Source organism: Cucurbita moschata, unplaced genomic scaffold, assembly GCF_002738365.1.
Source record: "Cucurbita moschata cultivar Rifu unplaced genomic scaffold, Cmos_1.0 Cmo_Scf00044, whole genome shotgun sequence".
NCBI classification, from domain to species: domain Eukaryota; kingdom Viridiplantae; phylum Streptophyta; class Magnoliopsida; order Cucurbitales; family Cucurbitaceae; genus Cucurbita; species Cucurbita moschata.
The window spans coordinates 2,978,453-3,000,192 of NW_019268560.1; the positions used below are offsets into that span (position 1 = coordinate 2,978,453).

General features: G+C 36.6%; 4 protein-coding genes across 6 annotated transcripts; all 4 read left to right on the top strand.

The window, feature by feature from the left end:
- Nucleotides 1-1,266: 1,266 nt before the first annotated feature.
- Nucleotides 1,267-8,357, top strand: LOC111433970. 3 transcript variants are annotated; one of them, XM_023071243.1, is made up of 13 exons: nt 1,270-2,031; nt 2,377-2,476; nt 2,676-3,015; nt 3,699-3,811; nt 5,023-5,118; nt 5,217-5,310; nt 5,403-5,513; nt 5,641-6,227; nt 6,750-7,015; nt 7,236-7,383; nt 7,526-7,623; nt 7,709-7,790; nt 7,939-8,357. In XM_023071243.1, exons 1-13 carry the CDS (start codon nt 1,508-1,510, stop codon nt 8,020-8,022), a joined length of 2,643 nt encoding a protein of 880 aa, XP_022927011.1. In that variant the 5' UTR covers nt 1,270-1,507; the 3' UTR covers nt 8,023-8,357. The 3 variants fall into 3 exon arrangements, with proteins under 3 accessions (XP_022927012.1, XP_022927011.1, XP_022927010.1); XM_023071242.1 differs by having other exon boundaries at nt 1,271-2,031; nt 4,990-5,118; XM_023071244.1 differs by lacking the exons at nt 7,236-7,383; nt 7,526-7,623; nt 7,709-7,790; nt 7,939-8,357 and adding an exon at nt 7,165-7,180 and having other exon boundaries at nt 1,267-2,031; nt 4,990-5,118; nt 6,750-7,042.
- A 1,197-nt stretch (nt 8,358-9,554) lies between these two features.
- LOC111434013 (lactosylceramide 4-alpha-galactosyltransferase-like) lies at nt 9,555-11,130 on the top strand. Its single transcript, XM_023071311.1, has one exon. The coding sequence runs from the start codon at nt 9,640-9,642 to the stop codon at nt 10,915-10,917; it is 1,278 nt and encodes a 425-aa protein (XP_022927079.1). The 5' UTR covers nt 9,555-9,639; the 3' UTR covers nt 10,918-11,130.
- Nucleotides 11,131-12,868: 1,738 nt separating this feature from the next.
- Nucleotides 12,869-15,163, top strand: LOC111434014 (polyphenol oxidase, chloroplastic-like). The gene is made up of 2 exons (XM_023071312.1): nt 12,869-13,753; nt 14,322-15,163. The coding sequence occupies exons 1-2, from the start codon at nt 12,877-12,879 to the stop codon at nt 15,095-15,097; spliced, it is 1,653 nt and encodes a 550-aa protein (XP_022927080.1). The 5' UTR covers nt 12,869-12,876; the 3' UTR covers nt 15,098-15,163.
- A 3,429-nt stretch (nt 15,164-18,592) lies between these two features.
- Nucleotides 18,593-20,720, top strand: LOC111434015 (polyphenol oxidase, chloroplastic-like). Its single transcript, XM_023071313.1, has 2 exons — nt 18,593-19,487; nt 19,905-20,720. The coding sequence occupies exons 1-2, from the start codon at nt 18,593-18,595 to the stop codon at nt 20,714-20,716; spliced, it is 1,707 nt and encodes a 568-aa protein (XP_022927081.1). The 3' UTR covers nt 20,717-20,720.
- The last annotated feature ends 1,020 nt before the right edge of the window (nt 20,721-21,740 follow it).

Here is a 21,740-nt window from a genome sequence, read left to right on the forward strand (position 1 = left end):
TGGAGTGATTTAAATCTCAATCAAGCGTTCTTTTTGCCTTGAGATATTCGATCAACAAGGTAATCCGAATATTATTCCCCTTGTAGTGATTTCTTATCTTATCACGTTTAGTAGGGAGAGGTTTCCACACCTTTATAAAGAATGTTTCGTTTCCCTCTCCAACTGATGCTGTATCTCACAATCCGTCCCTTTAGGGTCCAGTGTTCTCGCTAACCCTTGTTGTCATTCCCTTCTCTAATTGACGTGAGATCTCACAATCTATCTCTCTAGAGGCCTCACTCACACGCCGCTCTAAACTCTCTATAGAGTCGTAAGCAAGGAGCTTTGACAGAGATCAGAACCATTTCAAATGTTAGACCTCCAAACGTTGTTGAGTTGATTGGATGCCCTTAGAACACTTTCGATGTGGTTTGGGAAGATGCTACCTCTACCTACCCTTCCCACTTAAAGGACTTCATGAACTTGCAGCTTTGTAGTAAATGTGACACTCTTGCAGCAGCAATGATATTTATAGGATTGATTCTTTCGATGTTTCGGTCATGTTTGTCTGACTGCATGCCCGTTTCAAGTCTTTTTTTTTTTTCGTACTTTCATTTTATATAGGTTTTTATTGTTTCATGTTTGTGTCAATACGGAGGTACGACGTTCACCAAAATCATGTCTATACCCATTAAGACTAAAGGCTCCAAAATATATTAACAAGTGATATGACTAAGTTGTTCTTTATTCATACACGTTATTTAAGTCGCGAGGTTCATTTCTTTACTTATAGCCATATAACGTTGTTTTCTTCAAATTGTTTTCAAATGTATTTCATCACTTACGTTTTCTAAAATATTTTTCGCAAACGTGACTTGAGGTTTGAGCATATGCTGACATTGTCTGCTAAGTCTAAATTTATCACGGCTAGCTTGATCACTATGTTAGAATAAGTGTGACATAATCGTCAACCCACTGTCATAAGAGTGCACTTGTAACATTTTGCAATTGTCTTTATAACTCAAATCGCCCGGAGACGAACAACATTGAAGTGAAGACTTTTGGAGATTATAAAAAGTTGAGTTGAAAATTATACCAATATATAGAATATATATGTATATATGTGTGTATATATATATATATATGTATGTATGTAAATTACGAATTTCAGTTAGATTAAAGAAGACACCATAGTACATTATGAAAGCATTCGTTTATGAAACAGTAGTATAATTGTTCTATAAGTTCACGAGAGGAAATTACGGTATTAGCCTTATCTCACGCCAATGGTAGAAGAGAAGAAAACATCTTTTACATCCGAAATCAGAAGAAACCCTGAAGGCCTGATTCGTTTAATCGTGCTGAAAGAGTTTGGAGACCAAGTCTTGGATTGTTCTCAGCTCCACCAACTCCGTCGGATTTGTGTTTTGCTCCGACCGCTCAAAGCCCTTCGCTTTTCTTCAAATGTTATGCTCGAGAGCTGGAAGATAAGCTAAGCAGCTACCCAATTGTCGCCTAGGATCCAGCGATGATCGTCAGGAAGTACGGCCGCCGGAATCGTGGTCTTCCGAGGTCTTTATCCGACTCCTCTAACGACGCCATTCACGATTCTTTTGGTGACTCTCTGTCTCAGGAAAGTTCTCAGGACCCGCTATTTGGCATCGCTTTCTCGTCACAAGACTCCTCTTCTAGATGGTCCACTTTCGATTCTGAGCCATACGGCACGAATTCCTCACAAGGTTCGTTTTCAGCAAACCCTATAAGATCCTCCTTTGACGATTCGTTGAACGGGGGCAAGAAGAAGTCCAAGAAAGTCAAGATTGAGAAAAGGGAACTAGAGGTGCTTAAGTGTTCGCAGCTGGCGATTTCTTCTACATCGACTTTAATGGAAGCCCAGGAGTTTGGGGAGATGATGGAGCACGTAGATGAGGTGAATTTCGCGTTGGATGGGCTGAGGAAGGGTCAGCAAGTTCGGATCAAAAGGGCAAGTTTGTTGTCCTTGTTATCTATTTGCAGTACCGCGCAGCAACGGCGGCTTCTACGAACTCATGGGTATGTAAAAGTTAATTGCCTTTTGGTTACTCATAGTTATAGGTGAAGATTGAAGACTGGAAAACAGAAAGTTCTTCAAATTCTTAATTTGTTTGTTAATGTATGAGAAATTCATGGTCTTCCTCCCCAATTATTATAATGAAAACTTCTCTTTGATGAAGTATGGATGCCTTAACTCTGCTCATGATAGGTTTTTTTGAACATGATGTGCATAGAAACTGAATATAAAGTTGGTTCTTTTATTTTTGGATATTTTAAATTTTGTCGACAGTAAAGACTCTCACTCTCCATTTTTTAGTGCTCGATTTTGCAAATTTGTATTTGAACTCGAATATATTGTTTTAGGATGGCAAGGACAATAATTGATGCGGTTTTAGGTCTTAGCTTTGATGACTCAGCCAGCAATCTAGCTGCTGCAACTCTTTTTTACATTTTGACGGGTGATGTAAGTGATCTTGCTCTTTAACGTATTGTGTTCTCCTTAGTTATTGAGTTCAACCATTTATGGTGTTTTAAGAGTATGGAGCTGTATGCTGAATTGTATCTAATAATGTTCACTTCTTTTGTATTAAACCCTCTCAAGCAAAGACGCGCGTTATGATGATAATAAGGCTCTCAAATATATTTTCATTTCATAATCTCAGGGTCAAGACGATCACCTTCTCGAATCACCAAATTATGTTAGTTTTTTAATTAAATTGTTGAAACCAATTCTCTCTATGGCTGCTGAAGTGAAAGCACCAAGAATTGGCCATAAACTTTTAGTACTTCGAACGGATTCTGACATCCTACAAAGTACAGCAACAAGATTGGACTCCAGTTCTTCTGCAATTTTGTCAAAAGTTGAAGAAATTCTTGTAAGTTGCAAGGAAATAAAATCAAGAAGCATAGACATTGGCACAGCTGATAGACCAGAGTTGTGTCCTAAATGGATTGCGTTACTGACTATAGAGAAAGCTTGCTTGACTACCATTTCCCTTGAAGGTATACAATCCTCTCGTCTGTCTCATGTTAGAAATTACATCATTTGCTTTTATTATAGTGATCACATATCCGAGGAATTTCAAGCCTTGTAGATGTTAAGTGAAGAAGTTATAAGTCGTTAACCATGATGAATGAAGCTTCCTGGCCAATGGGCTTGAACAGATAGATGGTCAAATAATTATTTAGTCTTTAGATACCATTTATGGATTTCCCTCCTGCCAACATTGGAAGAATTTATTCTTAGATGTTTGACTATGAACGTTCTGTTCGTTAAAAGTTCATTCAATTCCTTATATTTTTGTCAAGTAACACCATGCTTTCTTTTTTAATGATACATGGGGATTGGCTTATTAAAGAATTTCTATGTAGTTTCAGTATTTGACCTAATAACTAATTTTATTTGTTCAACCCGCTTTCTGGATAGCTAAAATTTCTCTCTTTTTTTTTCCCCCAAAAAGTTAGGGATTCAAATCTATAACTTGTATGTTATGTTATCTTTCCACGTGGAGTTACTGCATATGGTTTAAATAGTTCATGCACATTCTTGGCCACTTGGCTAACTTCACAACCATAACGTCTGTTTTTGTTTGCTTCATATGTTAGCCGCATGTTTCACATTCTGAATCTTGCCAATTCAGTGTTCTATATTGCTAATTCTTGTGAATCTCCCATCATCCTCTCAGAAGCATCTGGTGCTGTAAGAAAAAATGGAGGCGACTTCAAGGAAAAATTGCGAGAGCTAGGAGGACTTGACGCTGTCTTTGAGGTTGCCAAGGATTGCCATTCCAATATGGAGGTGTGAGCCTGTATGTTTTTTGGGATCTCATTACTGTTTCGTTATACAAATCTGCAGTAGCTACAACGTGGGGATGGAAATTTAGGGAAGGATCCAGCTTTATTTTTATGGTAAACAGGAAATCATTGGCACTGGGCTTGCTTCTTTGCTGTTTTATGGAGTATTTAGTTAGAGAGAAACCATAAAATTGTTAGAGGGGGAGAGAGGTATCGGGAGGGGTCATGGGAGATCATTAGATTTAATACCTTAGTTTGGGCTTTTGTTTCTAAGGTTTTTTTATAATGGTCATTTAGGCTTCATTCTCTTGGACGAGAGCTCGGTAGTTTGTTGGACGTCTCTTAGTAGTTACCTTGTTTATTCTTTCATTTTTCTCAATGAAAGCATAGTTTCAAAAAATTAATTATGTAAATGAAAAGTACTCTCCCCAACAAAGGTTACAGAAAGATACCCCAATATGAATTGATCACAGTGGGAGAATAATTACAAAAAGAAATTTGAAGTGAATGCCAGCAGAACACCCATATTTAGACAAATTGATATATATTCATCCAATTCCCTTTCTAACCTTAAACTTTAAATGGTAGCTTTAATTGCATTCATTCACAAATATTTCCTCCTTTCTGAATCTATTGGCACAGAAATTGAATTAGTTTTTTCCTTGTTGTTTTATAAATACCGAAGAACACGAAAATCATTGATTGCATAATCGTATTCCAAATTTAGCCTACAAACCTAGAACTGATACCTTTGACTTTCCTCCTCTTTCTTGCAAAGAATAGGAAAAAAAAAATTGAATAATGCTAAGGAAAAGAAAAACAAAGTGTAACTTTATTAATTCTGTTTCAGTGAATCAGTGGTATTCTTTTTACCTTAAAGTTTATGTATATATAGATATCAACAGTGCCATATTTTCTTTTTCGTTATGATTTGTTATTGTTAGGAAATGCTGAACTATGGTTGTCATCTGTAGCTCAGTGTAGTATGGTCTGACATCATTGGTTGGGGCCCATGGTTTAATCAGAAGAGTCACCAAATGATATAGAACTGTTTTTATTTCATTTCAATATGAATAATAGCTACATTTCTTGGTAAACGATGAATTTTAGTCTCTATTTCATACGTTAGAATATCCTTATAATATATGGAATATCAGAAAATTTTGTGGCACATTGTTTCAGGGTTGTGTAAAGCGTATTTCACTGTCTACACAGGATGCAAGATATGAAAACTTTCTGCAGAGCCTGATGCTTCTTTTGAAGTGCTTGAAGATAATGGAAAATGCCACATTCCTCAGTAAAGAAAACCAGGTATGCACAAAAGTGGTCTCTCTCCCCCCATAAAATTAATCAAATACACAGTTCTTAGGACTTCTTTTCAATCTTTTTTGTAATTACATTCATGACAGAGTCATTTGCTTGGAATCAAAAGAAACTTGGAGGGTCAAGGAACACCGCAATCTTTCACGGAAATCATGTTAAATGTCATCAAGATTCTTTCAGGTAACTAACCACACGCGGGTTTTCTTTTCATTTTCATTCATTATGTTGTTTTTCAAAGCCATCTGATGTTGATCAATGCCGCTTCATTGTAGGTCTCTATTTACGCAAAAGTTCTGCTGCTGGTTTAAATAATGAGAAGCTAGCTGATCTCCTTGATGGGTCTCACAAAACTTCCAAATTGCTTGCAGAGGCAGATCATGAACGTAATGGTTTTCCAATTTGTACATGCTGTTTTATTCTTGATGCAGCGTTTCATATTTCATCATTTTCTTTTACATGAATGGTTACTTTTCGTATTTAAAAAAAAATTGATTTCTCTTACATTTGCAGCAAACAGAAAGATAACTCTACCAAGCAGTAATTTAAAGACATGGTGCAACACCAAGGGTACTTTGTCTGACAAGAGCTTCATTATATCCCAGAACATGAGGAGTGCCACGGCTCGATTAGACAATACTCTAACAGCTTCTGGAACTACTAGCACTTCATTGGAAAATTCCAGTTTCTTCAAGATGAGGCAAAGATGCTTCACATCTGGTTCATCCAGTGTGACATCAAGAAGTACTGATGATGGAGCAACTGCATTGAATAATCAGCCAGTGGAGAAAAATAATCATCCCGATCCTTTTGCTTGTGAGCTTAACCTTTCAGAGGACCAGGATCCCTTTGCTTTTGACGAGGGTGATCTCGAACCCTCCAAGTGGGAGTTACTTTCACAGAAAGAGAAGAAATCTCGGGCTAAAAAAGGGGTGGTCAAATTTAGAGATCTCGAGAATGGATCAAAATCTCAGGTGATGACGACTGAGAAAGAATCAATCAGTGGAGAAAGCCATTTCTTCAATGAAATTTCAAGCTTGGCATCCTTTAATGAGGAGGGATTCAACCTAGTAGCTGACTGCCTTCTTACTTCTATCAAGGTTTACTAATATTATTTGCACTTTCTTTAGCATGCTTTACAGATTATTTCTCATTTAGTTTTTGAATGTTAAAGTTTCAGGGTAATTATTGAGTTGAATATCTTCTGTTGGATACCTAATAATCTAATTAACTTCATGAACCATTTGTAACGGTCCAAGCCCACTGCTAGCAGATATTGTCTTCTTTGGGCTTTCCCTTTCGGGCTTCCCCTCAAGGTTTTTAAAACGCGTCTTTCGGAGTTACACAACAAAACCGTTATTCATCCAGATACTATCTTATTTGGGCTTTCCCTTTCGAGCTTCCCCTCAAGGTTTTTGGGCTTCTCTATTACACATCTGCTAGGGAAAGGTTTCCACACCCTTATAAAGGGTATTTTATTCTCCTCCCCAACCAATGTGGGATATCACAGTTATTCTACTCCCAGGATTTGGATGACGTATTAGTAGTTATTTTGTGTTAATATTATAAATATACACCGCTCAATCTATCTTCTATCCGCTCAATCTATCTTCTATTTTCAGGTTTTGATGAACTTGACCAATGATAATCATGTTGGCTGTCAACAAATTGCTTCCTGTGGAGGACTAGAAACTATGTGTTCACTGATTGCCAACCATTTTCCTTCATTCTGCTCCACTTCATCCACCTTAAATGGATTAAAAGGTCATACGTTGAGTCTCGAATTTGAGTCTCAGAACGAGAAGCACCTAACGGATCAAGAGCTTGATTTTCTTGTTGCGATTTTGGGCCTGCTTGTGAACTTGGTGGAGAAGGATGGTCATAACAGGTTAGTGTGCAGCAGTTTGCTGTTTTGATACATATGTTTTTTCACATAAATTCATTGGGTCTCCTTCTCTTTCCTCTTTCTATATTCTTATAAACAAGTTTTCGTTTTTTGAATTTTGCTAAAAATTCAAATCTTATCTTACGAAGATAAAGACCATTGTGAAAAAATTGTGAGAAGAACACAATTTTAAAAAACTAATGGGGCCTAAACCATCGCGCAGATCACGGCTTGCTTCAGCTAGTGTTTTGATACCTAGCGTGCATGGACCAGAAAAGGGTCATAGCAACGTAATTCCTCTAATATGTTCAATCTTTCTGGCCAACCAAGGAGCAAGCGAAGGAGTTGGAGAAGGGGAATCTTTGCCATGGGTTAGTAAAATTTCACTCGAACTTGATGGACCAATTGAGTGCAAGTATTGCAGTGACCTTGGACATATAATAAGGATATGCTCCGAGGTAATAATTTTGATATCATATAATACCAAACTTTACATTTGTGATATTTGAACAGAACGAGGAGGTCGCTCTTCTGGAAGGTGAAAAGGAAGCAGAAAAGATGATCGTTGAGGCTTATTCAGCGCTACTTCTAGCATTTCTTTCAACTGAAAGGTTAGTGTTTTTCTCTTATATTACACAACTAAATTAAGCTTTCTTGTGGATATGTTCAAGGGATTTTGTTTCTTTGTTTTCACAGCCAGGGCATACGCGATGCCATTGTCGACTGTCTTCCAGATCACAGCCTAGCAATTCTTGTGCCAGTTTTGGAGCGATTTGTGGTATGTATTCAGCCATTCCTAATGATCCCAGCATGAAACTCTTATGGGGTTTTCTTGGGATGATGGTTATTTGATTGCATATTCAACCAGTGTGTTTGGACTGAAAAATCTTGTGCAGATAATATTTGTTTGATCTTCTTGTCTCCAGGCGTTTCATTTGACGTTGAACATGATATCTCCGGAGACGCATAAAACCGTAACCGAAGTGATTGAATCATGTAGAACTTCCTGAGAATAAAGAAAGCATGAAGCTCCTGTAAATTCTTCACCTTAGTCGGATTGGTTATCCTTAATTGATACCATAGAAATAGAGAAAATCTGCAACATACAGAAAAAGCCAGAGGGCTTGTCGCTTATGTTGTTGTCTGATTGACCATTGTTCTTTCTTCTTTTTCTTCTTTAAATTTTCAGAGTTCTTTCTCCACCCATTTTGAGCTTTTTTTGGTAGCCTTTCTTCTTCATTTTCTTTCAATACCTCCATTGTAGCTTATGGTAAGAAGATGCTTGTTTGTATACAGAAAACTATAGTGGAATGAAATCATTATTCATTTTCGACTTTATAATTTATAACCCATTTCTTCGTTCTTCAGTATCTATGTGTTGATTTTCGATAAATCTATACAATTTTGAAGTTTTGATCCACCAAATTTCCCCTTTTCGAAAGTGTTGACCGATCGATGTGCGTTGGGCTTTGGTTTTTCAGTTCGTCTTTCGAACTTTTATGTTTTTCAAACCATAAACAAGCAAATTCTTTCTGTTTTTGTCGGCAGGTCTAAGATGAAGAGGAAAAGACGATGTAAAATATTTTAATTTTAGCGGATACGCTAAAAAGCTAAAAGACTACTCGTGTCGGAGCCCAACGGACGTGGGATCTCACAATCTACTCCTTTTAGGACTCAGCGTCTTTGTTGTCACTCCCCTACCAAATCCACCTTCCATTCGAGGCCTAGCGTCCTCCACCCGGTGTGTTTTGTTCTTTTCCCCAACCAACGTGGGATTGATATGTCACTCCCCTGCCAAATCCACCTTCCATTCGAGGCCCATCGTCCTCCACATAGTGTGTTTTGTTCTTTTCCCCAACCGATGTGGGATCTATCAATCCACTCCCTTTAGGGCTCAGTGTTCTCGTTATCACTCGTTCCTTTCTCCAAATGATGTGAGACCCCTACCAAATCCACCCCTCTTCAAGACCCAGTGTCCTCCGCCTGGGGTCTGGCTTTTATACCATTTGTAACGCCCCAAGCTCACGGCTAGCAAATATTGTCCTCTTTGGACTTTCCCTTTCAGGCTTTTCTTCAAAGTTTTTAAAACGCGTCTACTAATGAAAGGTTTCTTGGTTCTCCTCCCCAACGGATGTGTAGGATCTCACGTTAGAAATATAGTAAAACCAATTTCTCTATCCTTTTCCCGAGCCTTACGACTAAGAAAGATGTTCATCTTAAATATTCCATAGGAGAATAGGCCAAATATATCGGGACACGAGTGGAATCCTACATAATTTAAGACCCATGTATTCACATACCAACATCCAATACTCCAAGGGGGAAAAAGTAAGGAAAGAAAAAAGGTGGCCACTCTGCAGCCACACTCCCATCCCCTTCCTTTTCACTACTTTTTGTGTTTCCTCGCAACCACATGCACATTCCCCAAATTCTCCTTTCAAAACTTTTTTCTCATATATATATATATTTATAATTATTCCTACAAAAATATGTAACTGTAAAAAATATTTTAAAATTTTAATAAAATTTATTATAGAGATCCATAAAATTGATACAAATTCCATTTTCACATATTTGCAGGCTCGACTTTCCCTCGGGATCTTCCGCTTCTTCTTCTTCCATTTCCAATGATTGCTTGTTTCCGGCCTTCTTTCTTCCTCCTCCTTCTGCGCCGCCGCCTTCAACCTCTCAAGGAATCTGCTTATTACCATTTTCTCTCATCCCTTACCGCTTCTCTTCTTTCTCTTCTCCTTCTCTTCCTTCTCGCTTTCAATGGCCTTCACGTTTTCTTGAAGACGATTCCTCATTCTTCCCCTTTCTCGCCGGATAAACGATGCTCCAATCTTTCTTCTTCCGTTCTATTTTCCATCGAAGAAAAACACCCACCGGTGATTTTTAAATCAAATTCCTCTGTTTTTCACAACCCCCATGTTAAAATCTGCGCCGATGACTCTGCTGAACTGGCGGCGAAGAGGGTCGGGAAACACAAGCGCCGCCTGAGAAGCCTCCGGCTGGAATCAAGAGAGAACGAATTTTCAGCAAGGATTGAGGAGTTCTTGGCTGCGAATTCATGTAAGCTTAGATTTTTCATGATTTGGATTTCACCATTGAATTCGTTTAGCGACAGAGAATTCTGGGCAATACAGAGTATATTCAAGGCTCATGAAAATGGAAATCCGTGTTTGACCATTGTCTCGAATTCCCTCGATTCCACAAAAGGGAAACAAATTCTCAGCCCATTTTCGAAAAAAGGGTTCCCTTTGATCGCAATTTCTCCGGATTTCGATTCAATTTTCAGAAACACCCAAGCAGAGCCATGGTTCAATCAACTCCGGCAAGGAACCATAAAACCCGGCGAAATTTCTTTAGCTCAAAACCTCTCAAACTTGCTCCGATTGGCTCTGCTATACAAATTCGGCGGCATTTACCTCGACGCCGACGTGATAATTCTAAAGAACTTCACAAATCTCCGAAACGTAATTGGGGCTCAAACCATCGATTTGAAAACCGGAAATTGGAGCAGATTGAACAACGCAGTGATGATCTTCGACAAAAATCACCCACTTCTCCTTCAATTCATCCAAGAATTCGCCACAACTTTCGACGGAAACAAATGGGGTCACAACGGACCGTATTTAGTATCAAGAGTGGTGTCGAGATTGAACCAAAATCCTGGGTTTAATTTGACTGTTCTTCCTCCGTCGGCGTTTTACCCTGTTGTTTGGAGCAGAATCAGGGCTCTGTTCCAGAGTCCAAAAGATGCAGCTCATTTGAAATGGGTAAAGGCGAAACTGAAACACATTGAATCCCATAGCTTGGCTCTGCATTTGTGGAACAGCCATAGCCGAAAGCTTCAAGTTGAGAAGGGAAGCGTTGTTGATATTATAGTAACAATGAAACCGTAAATTATATTAGTTGTTTAAAGATATCATCACAGATTTAGAACAGTCCTTAATTTTCTGGAAAATGTTTTTGTACTTTGTTTCTGAAAGATGTAAGGAATTTAGACATCAAATTTTACTGTCGGACATTGAATGTCACAGAGGAATTAAAATTGAAAGCGAAGTCTCATTCTCCGGTCACCTACCTCCGTCGTTGTGTATTTATAGCTTATTAATTACATTATCTCCCGATATTTTTATAAACTCAACCTAACTCAGTTCTATTCTAAACAATAATTAAATTAAATTTTATGACAATTTAATTTCCCACTTTAATATTATTATAACATTTAGTCGAGAAAATATTACTAAAATTTCATATGTCCAAATATTTAAATATTCAAATCATAATGGTTATCAATATGACGAATTGATATATTATAATTTAATAATAATGTTATGGATAAGAATTTAAATTGAGTTCACAGATAACGAGTATACAACTTGGTATACCAATTATATAATTATTGAGTGTATAAAATGACTGATATATGGATATAAAAGTATATCATATAACTGTTAAAATACCAATAATATAATATAAAGTATATCATATATATACCAATAAAATTATAATTTGATTGTTTTATTGATATATTTGTAAATCTAAAATACCATGCTGGATTTGCGAATAGTGTCATTGCAACGGATTACAAATTTTATTTTCAAAATTCAGGCCCAAGTCAAATTTGTTGGGCCCGTCGATCCTTCGGATAGGACGAACACAAAAAGCCCACTAGGCCCAAATTATGAAATGGATGCATTCCAACTTTCTCTGGAAGATTACTAAATGGGAATGGCCAGTAAAAATAATTTACCAAAAATTATGGTGAAAAAAAGGTTTATAAGAATTTACTGCCCACGTAGAAATTCTAAAGTTAAATAATTTGATGTCGAGCGATTATTGTTGAATTTTTTTCTACGAAATATGTGAACGAGGACAAAATGTTCTAAAATGACATGTATAGCCCTCTACTCTTCATTATAACCGTTCAACATTATTAAGCAGTCTTTAATATGTTGAGTTAAGAACTGTACGGAAATTTTGAAAAATAATGTTGATTCAATAATAATAATCTAAGAATCTATCCGGACTATAATTTATTTAATAAACTAATAATCTCTACTTTTGATCGTAATTATTCAACATTATTACTTAACTTTAAGTAATGTAGTTAATAGTTCTATAATTTTTTTTTAGGGTTGACGTTGTGAAATTTATTTTTTATATCGCGGTATTACAAAAATACATTACTCTATTAAAAAAAAAAAAAAACTAGCATGGTATTAAATGTAAACTTCTTTGGATAAGATGTTACTCGGATTTAAACAATCACACTAATTTTTTTTATTAGTATGTTTTGTGTTCAACCTGTATTTTTTTTTTAAAGAAAATTGATGAGAGATCACAGAACAGAACATAAAATTATTTAAAGTCAAGCTCATTGAACTTTACTGGTATAAATAGTAACTATTAATTCTTTTATATATATTTTTTAACTGTCTCACCACTTTTAAGAGTAATGTTATGAATCTATTTTTCATTAATTTGAGGGTGATTTTGAAGTAAGATTTAGGTTACTTGGTCTTGATTATTTCTATTTAAATATATATATATATATATATGTTTTCTCTAACTACACGTATTTAGTAAGTTTGAATCTAGAAAAGTTGGTTGCTTTAATATATATCAAGGCACATTCACCAAATCTACGTGGACACCAAATTAAAAAGTTAAAATACAACTAAATAAGTATAAAACTTTGAGGAAACTTATAATTAAAACATTATTCAAAAGTCAAAGTAGGTAAAAATAATACAAAGTTTTAGTTCATACTATTGAGATAGATTCTTTTTGGGTTATAAATAATACGCATAAGATTGGGATTTGAAACAAACCATATTTGGTTTAACAATCAAGCAATGGCTTCGCTATCACCACCAGCTCTTTCCACCACCACATTTCGCCCATCATCCAGCCTTAGAACATCAAAATACCTTCCCAATAACGCTGCTCGAATTTTGTGTAGCGCCGCCGATGGCAATATTGATAGAAGAGACGTTCTTATTGGCATAGGCGCAGGCGGTCTCTACGGAGCTTCCGCCTTTGCCCTTGGCGCTCCAGTCCAAACTCCCAACATTAGCAAGTGTGGCCCACCAGACCTGCCACCTGACGCTGACCCAACGAACTGCTGCCCGCCGCCGTCCCCCTCGATCGTCGACTTCCGACCACCGGCACCGGGAAAATTACGGGTCAGGCCAGCTGCCCATTTGGTCGATCAAAGCTACATAGACAAATATAAGAGGGCCGTGGAGCTAATGAAAGGGCTGCCCGAGGATGACCCACGTAGCTTCATGCAACAAGCGAACGTTCACTGTGCTTATTGTAACGGAGGGTACGACCAAGTGGGGTTTCCAGTTGAGGTGCAAGTTCATAACTCGTGGCTGTTTTTCCCATTTCACCGTTATTATCTCTACTTTTACGAGAAGATATTGGGAGAGCTGATTGGAGATCCCACTCTCGCCTTGCCCTTTTGGAACTACGATGCTCCTGGGGGTATGAGAATGCCAGCCATGTACGCCGACCACAACTCCTCGCTTTATGACCAACTTCGGAACCAAAATCATCTGCCGCCAACGTTGATTGACCTGGATTTCGATGGGGTTGATCCGACCATAGGCGATGATGCGCTGATAAAAAGTAATCTTAGAATTATGTATCGCCAGATGGTTTCCAATAGTGTCACGCCCAAGCTGTTCTTCGGCAGCGCTTATGTAGCCGGAGACGAGCCATCACCGGGTAACGCTTTTCTTTTTTCCAACTTTTTCCCAACTCTCTATGATATTTTACACTTTGAGCATAAGCTCTCATGCAACAATGGAGAGAGTATTCTTTGTTTATAAAATCATGATTATTCCCTAAATTAGTCGACGTGGGACTTTCATCATCCAACACCTTCCCTCGAACAAAGGCTCGACTCCTTTGGAGTCTTAGTAATTTTTGGCCTTCGAGGAGACTTAACTCCTTTTCTTTTGGAGTCCTTTGTTCGATATTTGAGAATTTACTAATCTATTGGCACGACTAAGTTTAGGGCATGACTCTGATACCATGTTAGACGAACATGACTCTCCACAATGGTATGATATTGTCTCAGTATAAACTCTCATGGATTTACTCTAGGTTTCCCAAAATGTGGTATGATATTGTCTCAGTATAAACTCTCATGGATTTACTCTAGGTTTCCCAAAATGGCATACACGAATGGACAAAGTATTGTTTATTTAATTTCTATTCTGAGTACGATGGAGGTTAGTTTTGTGGTGGGATAGAAGGGTAGTTAATTAACTTAGTATACACAAAATGACAGGAGGTGGGTCAGTGGAGAACATCCCACACAATACGGTCCACACATGGTGCGGCGACAACAAGAAGCCCAACCTAGAGAACATGGGCAACTTCTACTCCGCGGCCAGAGATCCCATCTTCTACTCCCACCACTCCAACGTAGACCGCATGTGGTCCGTCTGGAAGACCCTCGGCGGAAGGCGACAGGACCTTCAAAACCCTGAATGGCTCAACGCCTCTTTCATTTTCTACAACGAGAAGGCCCAAGCCGTGCGAGTCCGAGTCCGAGACTGTCTCGACACCAAAAAACTCGGCTACGTCTACCAAGACGTGGAACTCCCATGGCTCCAAACCCGCCCCATGCCTCGTGGAGCCCGGAAGGCGGCGAGACATCCAAAGATGAAGTTTCCGGTAACTCTGAAGTCGGCGATCAGTACGGAAGTGAAGAGGGCGAAGAAATCAAGAAGCAAGAAGGAGAAAGAGGAGGAAGAGGAGATTTTGGTGATTGAGGGAATCAAGTTGGACCCCAACATGCTGGTAAAGTTCGATATTTATATCAACGACGAAGATGAGAAGGAAAATAGAGCCGACATTACTGAGTTCGCTGGGAGCTTTGTGAACGTGCCGCATAAGCACGGACACAACAAGAAGGTGAAGACGGGGCTTAGGTTGGGGATAACTGAACTGCTTGAGGATTTGGGTGCTGATGGTGACGACAGCATCATCGTCACTCTCGTCCCCAGGCTTGGAGCTGGGCTCGTCTCCATTGCTAAGATCAAGATCGAATATGGAGATTAATTTCTTCGGAAACTAAATTTAAAATAAAAGAAGGCTTCCAGGTTTGAGGCTAATAATTCCAAACAACTTCCATTCTATTTGCATCTTAATTATAACTATAAACTTATAAAATTGTATTAATTTTAATCATCAACTTTTAATTTTATCAAATTACACATCAAACTTAGATGAGTATTAATCTTAACATTAAAAGTTAAAAGTCTTGCAATTTAACTCCTTAATAAAAAAAATAAAATTACATAAAAATGTACAATATGAAATTAATAAAATAATTTTTTTTTTTTTTAATTTAAGAATTTTGGCACAATTTTGTAATGATTAATTTATGTATGAAATTTGTGCAAAATTTTATTTTATTAAAATCAATGAGATTTTTAAAATTTGCATACTACTTACTTTATTTTATTTTTTGTTAGAATAAGTGAACGTATTAGTTGAATTTGAAATTAATTATTAAAGTTTAGCATTTAATTTAATTAAAAGATATTTTATATATTCATCCCCTTCGTAGTTCAAACCTATTTTTTTTTTATAAAGAAAATATAACGCAATCCGACAGTAGGGACTGACCATTTTGATTGTCCGAAAATATTATTTTACTTCACTTGACCAACTACGCATGAGACTTTTTATAACTATTTTACCTCTTTTTCTTTATTTTATCTTTCAATGGCTTCCATGACAAAAACGTGGGTTTAGTAATAATTTTAGTTAACTTTGGTCTTAATAAGTTAGGTAACTTCAATAAGTTAGTAGTTAAAGATGTTGGAGAAACTACAAGCTGAAGACATTAACCAAACTACAAGTTAAACATCTTCAATAAGTTACACGTCAAAGATCTTTTACATGCTCCAAATTGAAGATCTTTAACAGATTTGAAGTTAGAAGACTTTCCACCAGTTTTATAATAATTTGCTTTTCCATATATTCCAATCATATATAAATTTGAGAACTTTAAAAATTGCGTATGCATGAATAGAAATCTAACACAAACTTATAATGATTGATGTCAAACAAAGTCGAAGTCCGATAGGCCTGATTTGATTGAATTGGATTGGAGGAAGAACATTTGATTCATCCCCAAGCAAATGGTTCAAAATCTCAAATGTGCCTTTTAAGTGTCCTCCATATCAAAACAATACAGAAAAAGAAAAAAGAAAAAAAAGAAAAGAAAACATTTGTATTTATTAATATAAACATAAATGTCCCATTAATAGAACAGTTGAATCCGTACGATAAATACAAATAATTAATGGACTTTTATTTTGGTTAAAAAGGTCTACAAACTCATTTTCTTTTTCTCAAATATATTCAATTAACCTTTAAATTCAGCTCTAAAATTTGTCACAATTTGGATTGCGTACACAACATTATCTTGCATTTTTCCTTTGAATATTCAAATTTCAAAATTATATCTATATATTATAAATAAATAAAAAAAATTCAACATTCATATAGATTTCAAATGTAGGGTAAAATTATTATGGCTATATTCATGAAAATGAAATGTCTTGGTAGATGTGGATGTTTGGTATTTTTTTTTCATCCACCACAACCCACGAGGAAGTGGGCAAAACCATTACTCTTATCTAAATTAATTTCATTATCGAATACCGACTAATTATAATTAATTAAATATAATTAATACAACTTACTTTAGCATAATTCTTGGGAAATTTAGTTTTTATATTTTATTGGGAAATTTAAAAACTAATTTTTTTTTTATCCAAATTTAATTTTTATTGGGTTATTGAAGGCTTTGAAATTTAATTTTTAATTAAATTCTTTGAAAATGATGTGTAAAATAATCTGATTTTGAAAAAACGGTTGACTGTTTGATTAATTAATAACAGAACACGTGCGTAGTTGGCCCTCCGAACTATATTATTTTAATGAATTAAATGAATTTTTTTTTAAAAGAAAAAAAATTTAAGACCACATGATAAAGTCATTGGAGTCGTACGTTTAGGTTATCCAAAACGACGTCGGGATGTGAGTGGAGGGCAATTCATTTACGTCTCAATTTCAATTTTCAAATTATTATTTTTATTTATTAAATCTTACCAACTACTGATTGGGTGGATATTAAAAGAACTAAAATCTAATATTTCCATATTTTTCAATGTTTATCTCAAAAGTCATTATTTATTTATTTATTTTAATAATGATGAGGTTGGACGTAGAAATAATGTATTTTCTTTTTTTTTTTTATAAATAAGAATATTCTATATCCTTATAACTGTATGAATATTTCTTTCTTTGCTATTTATTTTTAATATAGTTAATTATTTAACGGTAGTAAATCAATAATAATCCACTTTTTTATTTGCTGAACTGAAGTTATTGATTAATTAGTTAAATTAAGCTAGAATAATTAATTATTTATATTAAAAATTTTCATATATGGTTGTGAAAAAAATGATAAAAATAAGCGCATGATTTATTTTTAGTTACATATTTCTTCTAAGAAAATTTACCAGAGATCACCCAACTTAAAATTACTCTAAACAAAACAAGCTCAATTTTAAAGTTTCTATAATTCAGACACTAAAAGGAAATATACACTTTATTGATATAGATAGTAACTTTCAATTGGTCTTTATTAGCCATTCTACTTTCAGGATCACCTCGATGTAGTTTCGATTCATTCACCGTTTCTTTACTCAGGTGTCACGTGCCCACTAACTTCTTCTTTGATTTGTCCTTGAATCACATATTAATAAGGTGTCGCTATGTTACTGCTTGTAATGTCTCATTTCCAAGATTCAATGCAATCCTATAAAAAGTTTGCAGTTAAACATACTTTGAAGTATGTAAATGAAAACAAAACATGTCTAAAAAATTCGTGTTGTTTGTGGGAATAGTCTTTACTTTTAGAGATAAAAAGTAAATATCATGAGTATATTGCACGTGCATGACCTCTCAGAGGTGGCAAGTTGGCACTGACATATCCAACCAATTATAATGACTACATTGTAGTTTTTAATTTAAATTATAAAATTTCTAAATAATTAGTTTATAGCAATTTAATAATAATAATTAACTTACTTTTTTCTGACGTGGGTATAATAAATATCGCATCGACAGAGACCTATTCCAAGGTTGAAGGTTCAACAAGCTGGAACATTTGTGAATGTCTACAACTACGGTGTGTCGGTAATTGCCACGTCAACATGACGAAATTGGACGCAAGAATCTCTTGAGATTCCTTAAAATTGTTCGTCAATAATTTTTAAAATTTATGAAATTGTAAATTTACTAGAGATAAAATTTTATTATTTGAGATAATTAAATATTTTTTTAAAATTGGTAGATATAATGGATACAAAATTTGGGAAAACTTATGATTAAACATTATTAAAAAAAAAGTAAAAAATAGGTAAAATTAATATAAAATTTTTAGTTGAGACAATTAAGATAGATTTTTTGGGGTTATAAATAGTAGGCAGACAAGTGGGATTTGAAATAAAGCATCTTTGATTCAATAACCAAGCAATGGCTTCTCTACCACCACCAGCTCTTTCCACCGCCGCATTTCGCCCATCATCCAGCCTTCGAACATCAAAATACCTTCCCATTAACGCTGCACGAATTTTGTGTAGCGCCGCCGATGGCAAAATTGATAGAAGAGACGTTCTTATTGGGATAGGCGCAGGCGGCCTCTACGGAGCTTCGTCCTTCACCAAAGATTCCACCTTTGCCCTTGCCGCTCCAGTTCAAACTCCCAACATTAGCAAGTGTGGCCCACCAGACTTGCCACCTGGCGCCGATCCAACCAACTGCTGCCCGCCTCCGACCACTTCGATCATCGACTTCCTGCCACCGGCGCCGGGAAAACTACGCGTCAGGCCAGCTGCCCATTTGGCGGATCAAAGCTACATAGACAAATATAAGAGAGCCGTTGAGCTAATGAAAGGGCTGCCCGAAGATGACCCACGTAGCTTCATGCAACAAGCGAACGTTCACTGTGCTTATTGTAACGGAGGGTACGACCAAGTGGGGTTTCCAGTTGAGGTGCAAGTTCATAACTCGTGGCTGTTTTTCCCATTTCACCGTTATTATCTCTACTTTTACGAGAAGATATTGGGAGAGCTAATTGGAGATCCCACCTTCGCCTTGCCCTTTTGGAACTACGATGCTCCTGGGGGTATGAAAATGCCAGCCATGTACGCCGACCAAAACTCGTCCCTTTATGACCAACTTCGGAACCAAAATCATCTGCCGCCAACATTCATAGATCTGGATTTCGATGGGGTTGATTCAAACATAGGCGATAATGCGCAGATAAGAAGTAATCTTAGAATTATGTATCGCCAAATGGTTTCCAATAGTCGTACCCCCAAGCTGTTTTTCGGCAGCGCCTATGTAGCCGGAGACGAACCATCACCAGGTAATGTTTTAGTATAACATTGAGCATAAATTTTCGTGATTTTAATTTTTATTTAGCCATTATTTTTCTTTTTCTCAACTTCTACGTTATTCAACCATTTTTTTAAATTATAGATTAATTTTAAATTCATAAAAGTGAAAAAAAAAATTATTTGGTGGAATAATTTTTGGTTGGATAGAATATTGGATTAATTATTCTGAGAACGTTGGATGATGAAAGTCCCACCTCAACTCTTTTAGGGAATGATTATTAGTTTATAAACAAATAATAGGGTTCGTAGGAGGAGTTTTGGGAAAGCTTAGTCATAAGAGCGGAGTTTTGGGAAAGCTTAGTCATAAGAACTTATGTTCAAAGTGGACAATATCATATCATTGTTGAGAGTCATGTTGGTCTAACCGAGTATACACAAAATGATAGGAGGTGGGTCGGTGGAGAACATCCCACACAATACGGTTCACACATGGTGCGGCGACAACAACGAGCCCAACCTAGAGAACATGGGCAACTTCTACTCCGCGGCCAGAGATCCCATCTTCTACTCCCACCACTCCAACATAGACCGAATGTGGTCCGTCTGGAAGACCCTCGGCGGAAGGCGACAGGACCTACAATACCCTGAATGGCTCGACGCCTCTTTCATTTTCTACAACGAGAAGGCCCAAGCCGTGCGAGTCCGAGTCCGAGACTGTCTCGACACCAAAAACCTCGGCTACATCTACCAAGACGTGGAACTCCTATGGCTGGAAACCCGCCCCACGCCTCGTCGAGCCCTCAGAGCCCAAAAAAGCGTCGACAGTAATGTCCCCTCCAGGCGCGTGAAACCGGCAAGGATCAAGTTCCCGGTGACTGTGAAGTCGGCGGTCAGCACGGAAGTGAAGAGGGCGAAGAAATCAAGAAGCAAGAAGGAGAAAGAGGAGGAAGAGGAGATTTTGGTGATTAAGGGAATCGAATTCGACCCGAACACGGCCATTAAATTGGATGTTTATATCAACGATGAAGACGACAGCGAAATCAGAGGCGATAATACAGAGTTTGCAGGGAGCTTTGTGAACGTGCCGCATAAACATGGGCACAAGAAGAAGGTGAAGACGGGGCTTAGATTGGGGATAAGTGAAGTGCTTGAGGATTTGGAAGCTGATGATGACGACAGCATCATCGTCACTATTATCCCCAGGCTTGGAGCTGGTCTCGTGTCCATAGCTGAGATCACGATGGAATATGGAGATTAATTTTAAGTTTATTATATTTCTCCCTACGTTCTATGGCAAAGTAATTTTTTTTTCTTTCTTTTTTTTCAAAAGGGTTAGAGACTGGGAAGGGCAGAAGTTATTTTACCTGTTTGTTTAATAATTCCATCTTTATTGTTTCATTTTATGTTTTAAGATTTTTAAATACTTAAAAAAAATTGATTATTGAGAATTGTTTGATTCCAGGAGAAAGGAGAGGACTGTTCAAGATTGTTGAGAGAGAAGTCTCAATTCTCTAATTTAGAGAATGATATAGATTTATAAGGAATATATTGGTACCCGCCCTTTTATAAAAACCTAAAAACAAAGCCACCAGAGCTTATGCTCAAAGTGGATAATAGAATTTTCGAAGGTAGTTAAAAGTGACTAAAGGGTCGATACTTAATAATATAATCATAAAAATAATGTGATGCATAATAATAGTAGAAATGATGCATAATAATAGTAGAAATGATATATGAAGTAAAACAGGAATTAACTAACAAGGTTAAACAAAGGCCCACCAATCGACCCTCGAAGAAGAAAATTTCTCATCTACCATATTCCTCCATGGAAACTTGTGGGACATTATTGATCGAAGAAATGTTCTTTGGCCCCTTTTATAAAAACCTAAAAACAAAGCCACCAGAGCTTATGCTCAAAGTGGATAATAGAATTTTCGAAGGTAGTTAAAAGTGACTAAAGGGTCGATACTTAATAATATAATCATAAAAATAATGTGATGCATAATAATAGTAGAAATGATGCATAATAATAGTAGAAATGATATATGAAGTAAAACAGGAATTAACTAACAAGGTTAAACAAAGGCCCACCAATCGACCCTCGAAGAAGAAAATTTCTCATCTACCATATTCCTCCATGGAAACTTGTGGGACATTATTGATCGAAGAAATGTTCTTTGGCGTTCTCTTTTCATGGCTTACTTACAGAAACTCTGGGGTTAAACCCACTATATTTGAAGCAATTCTATATTGAATCACCTACTAAAAATTTTACTAGAATG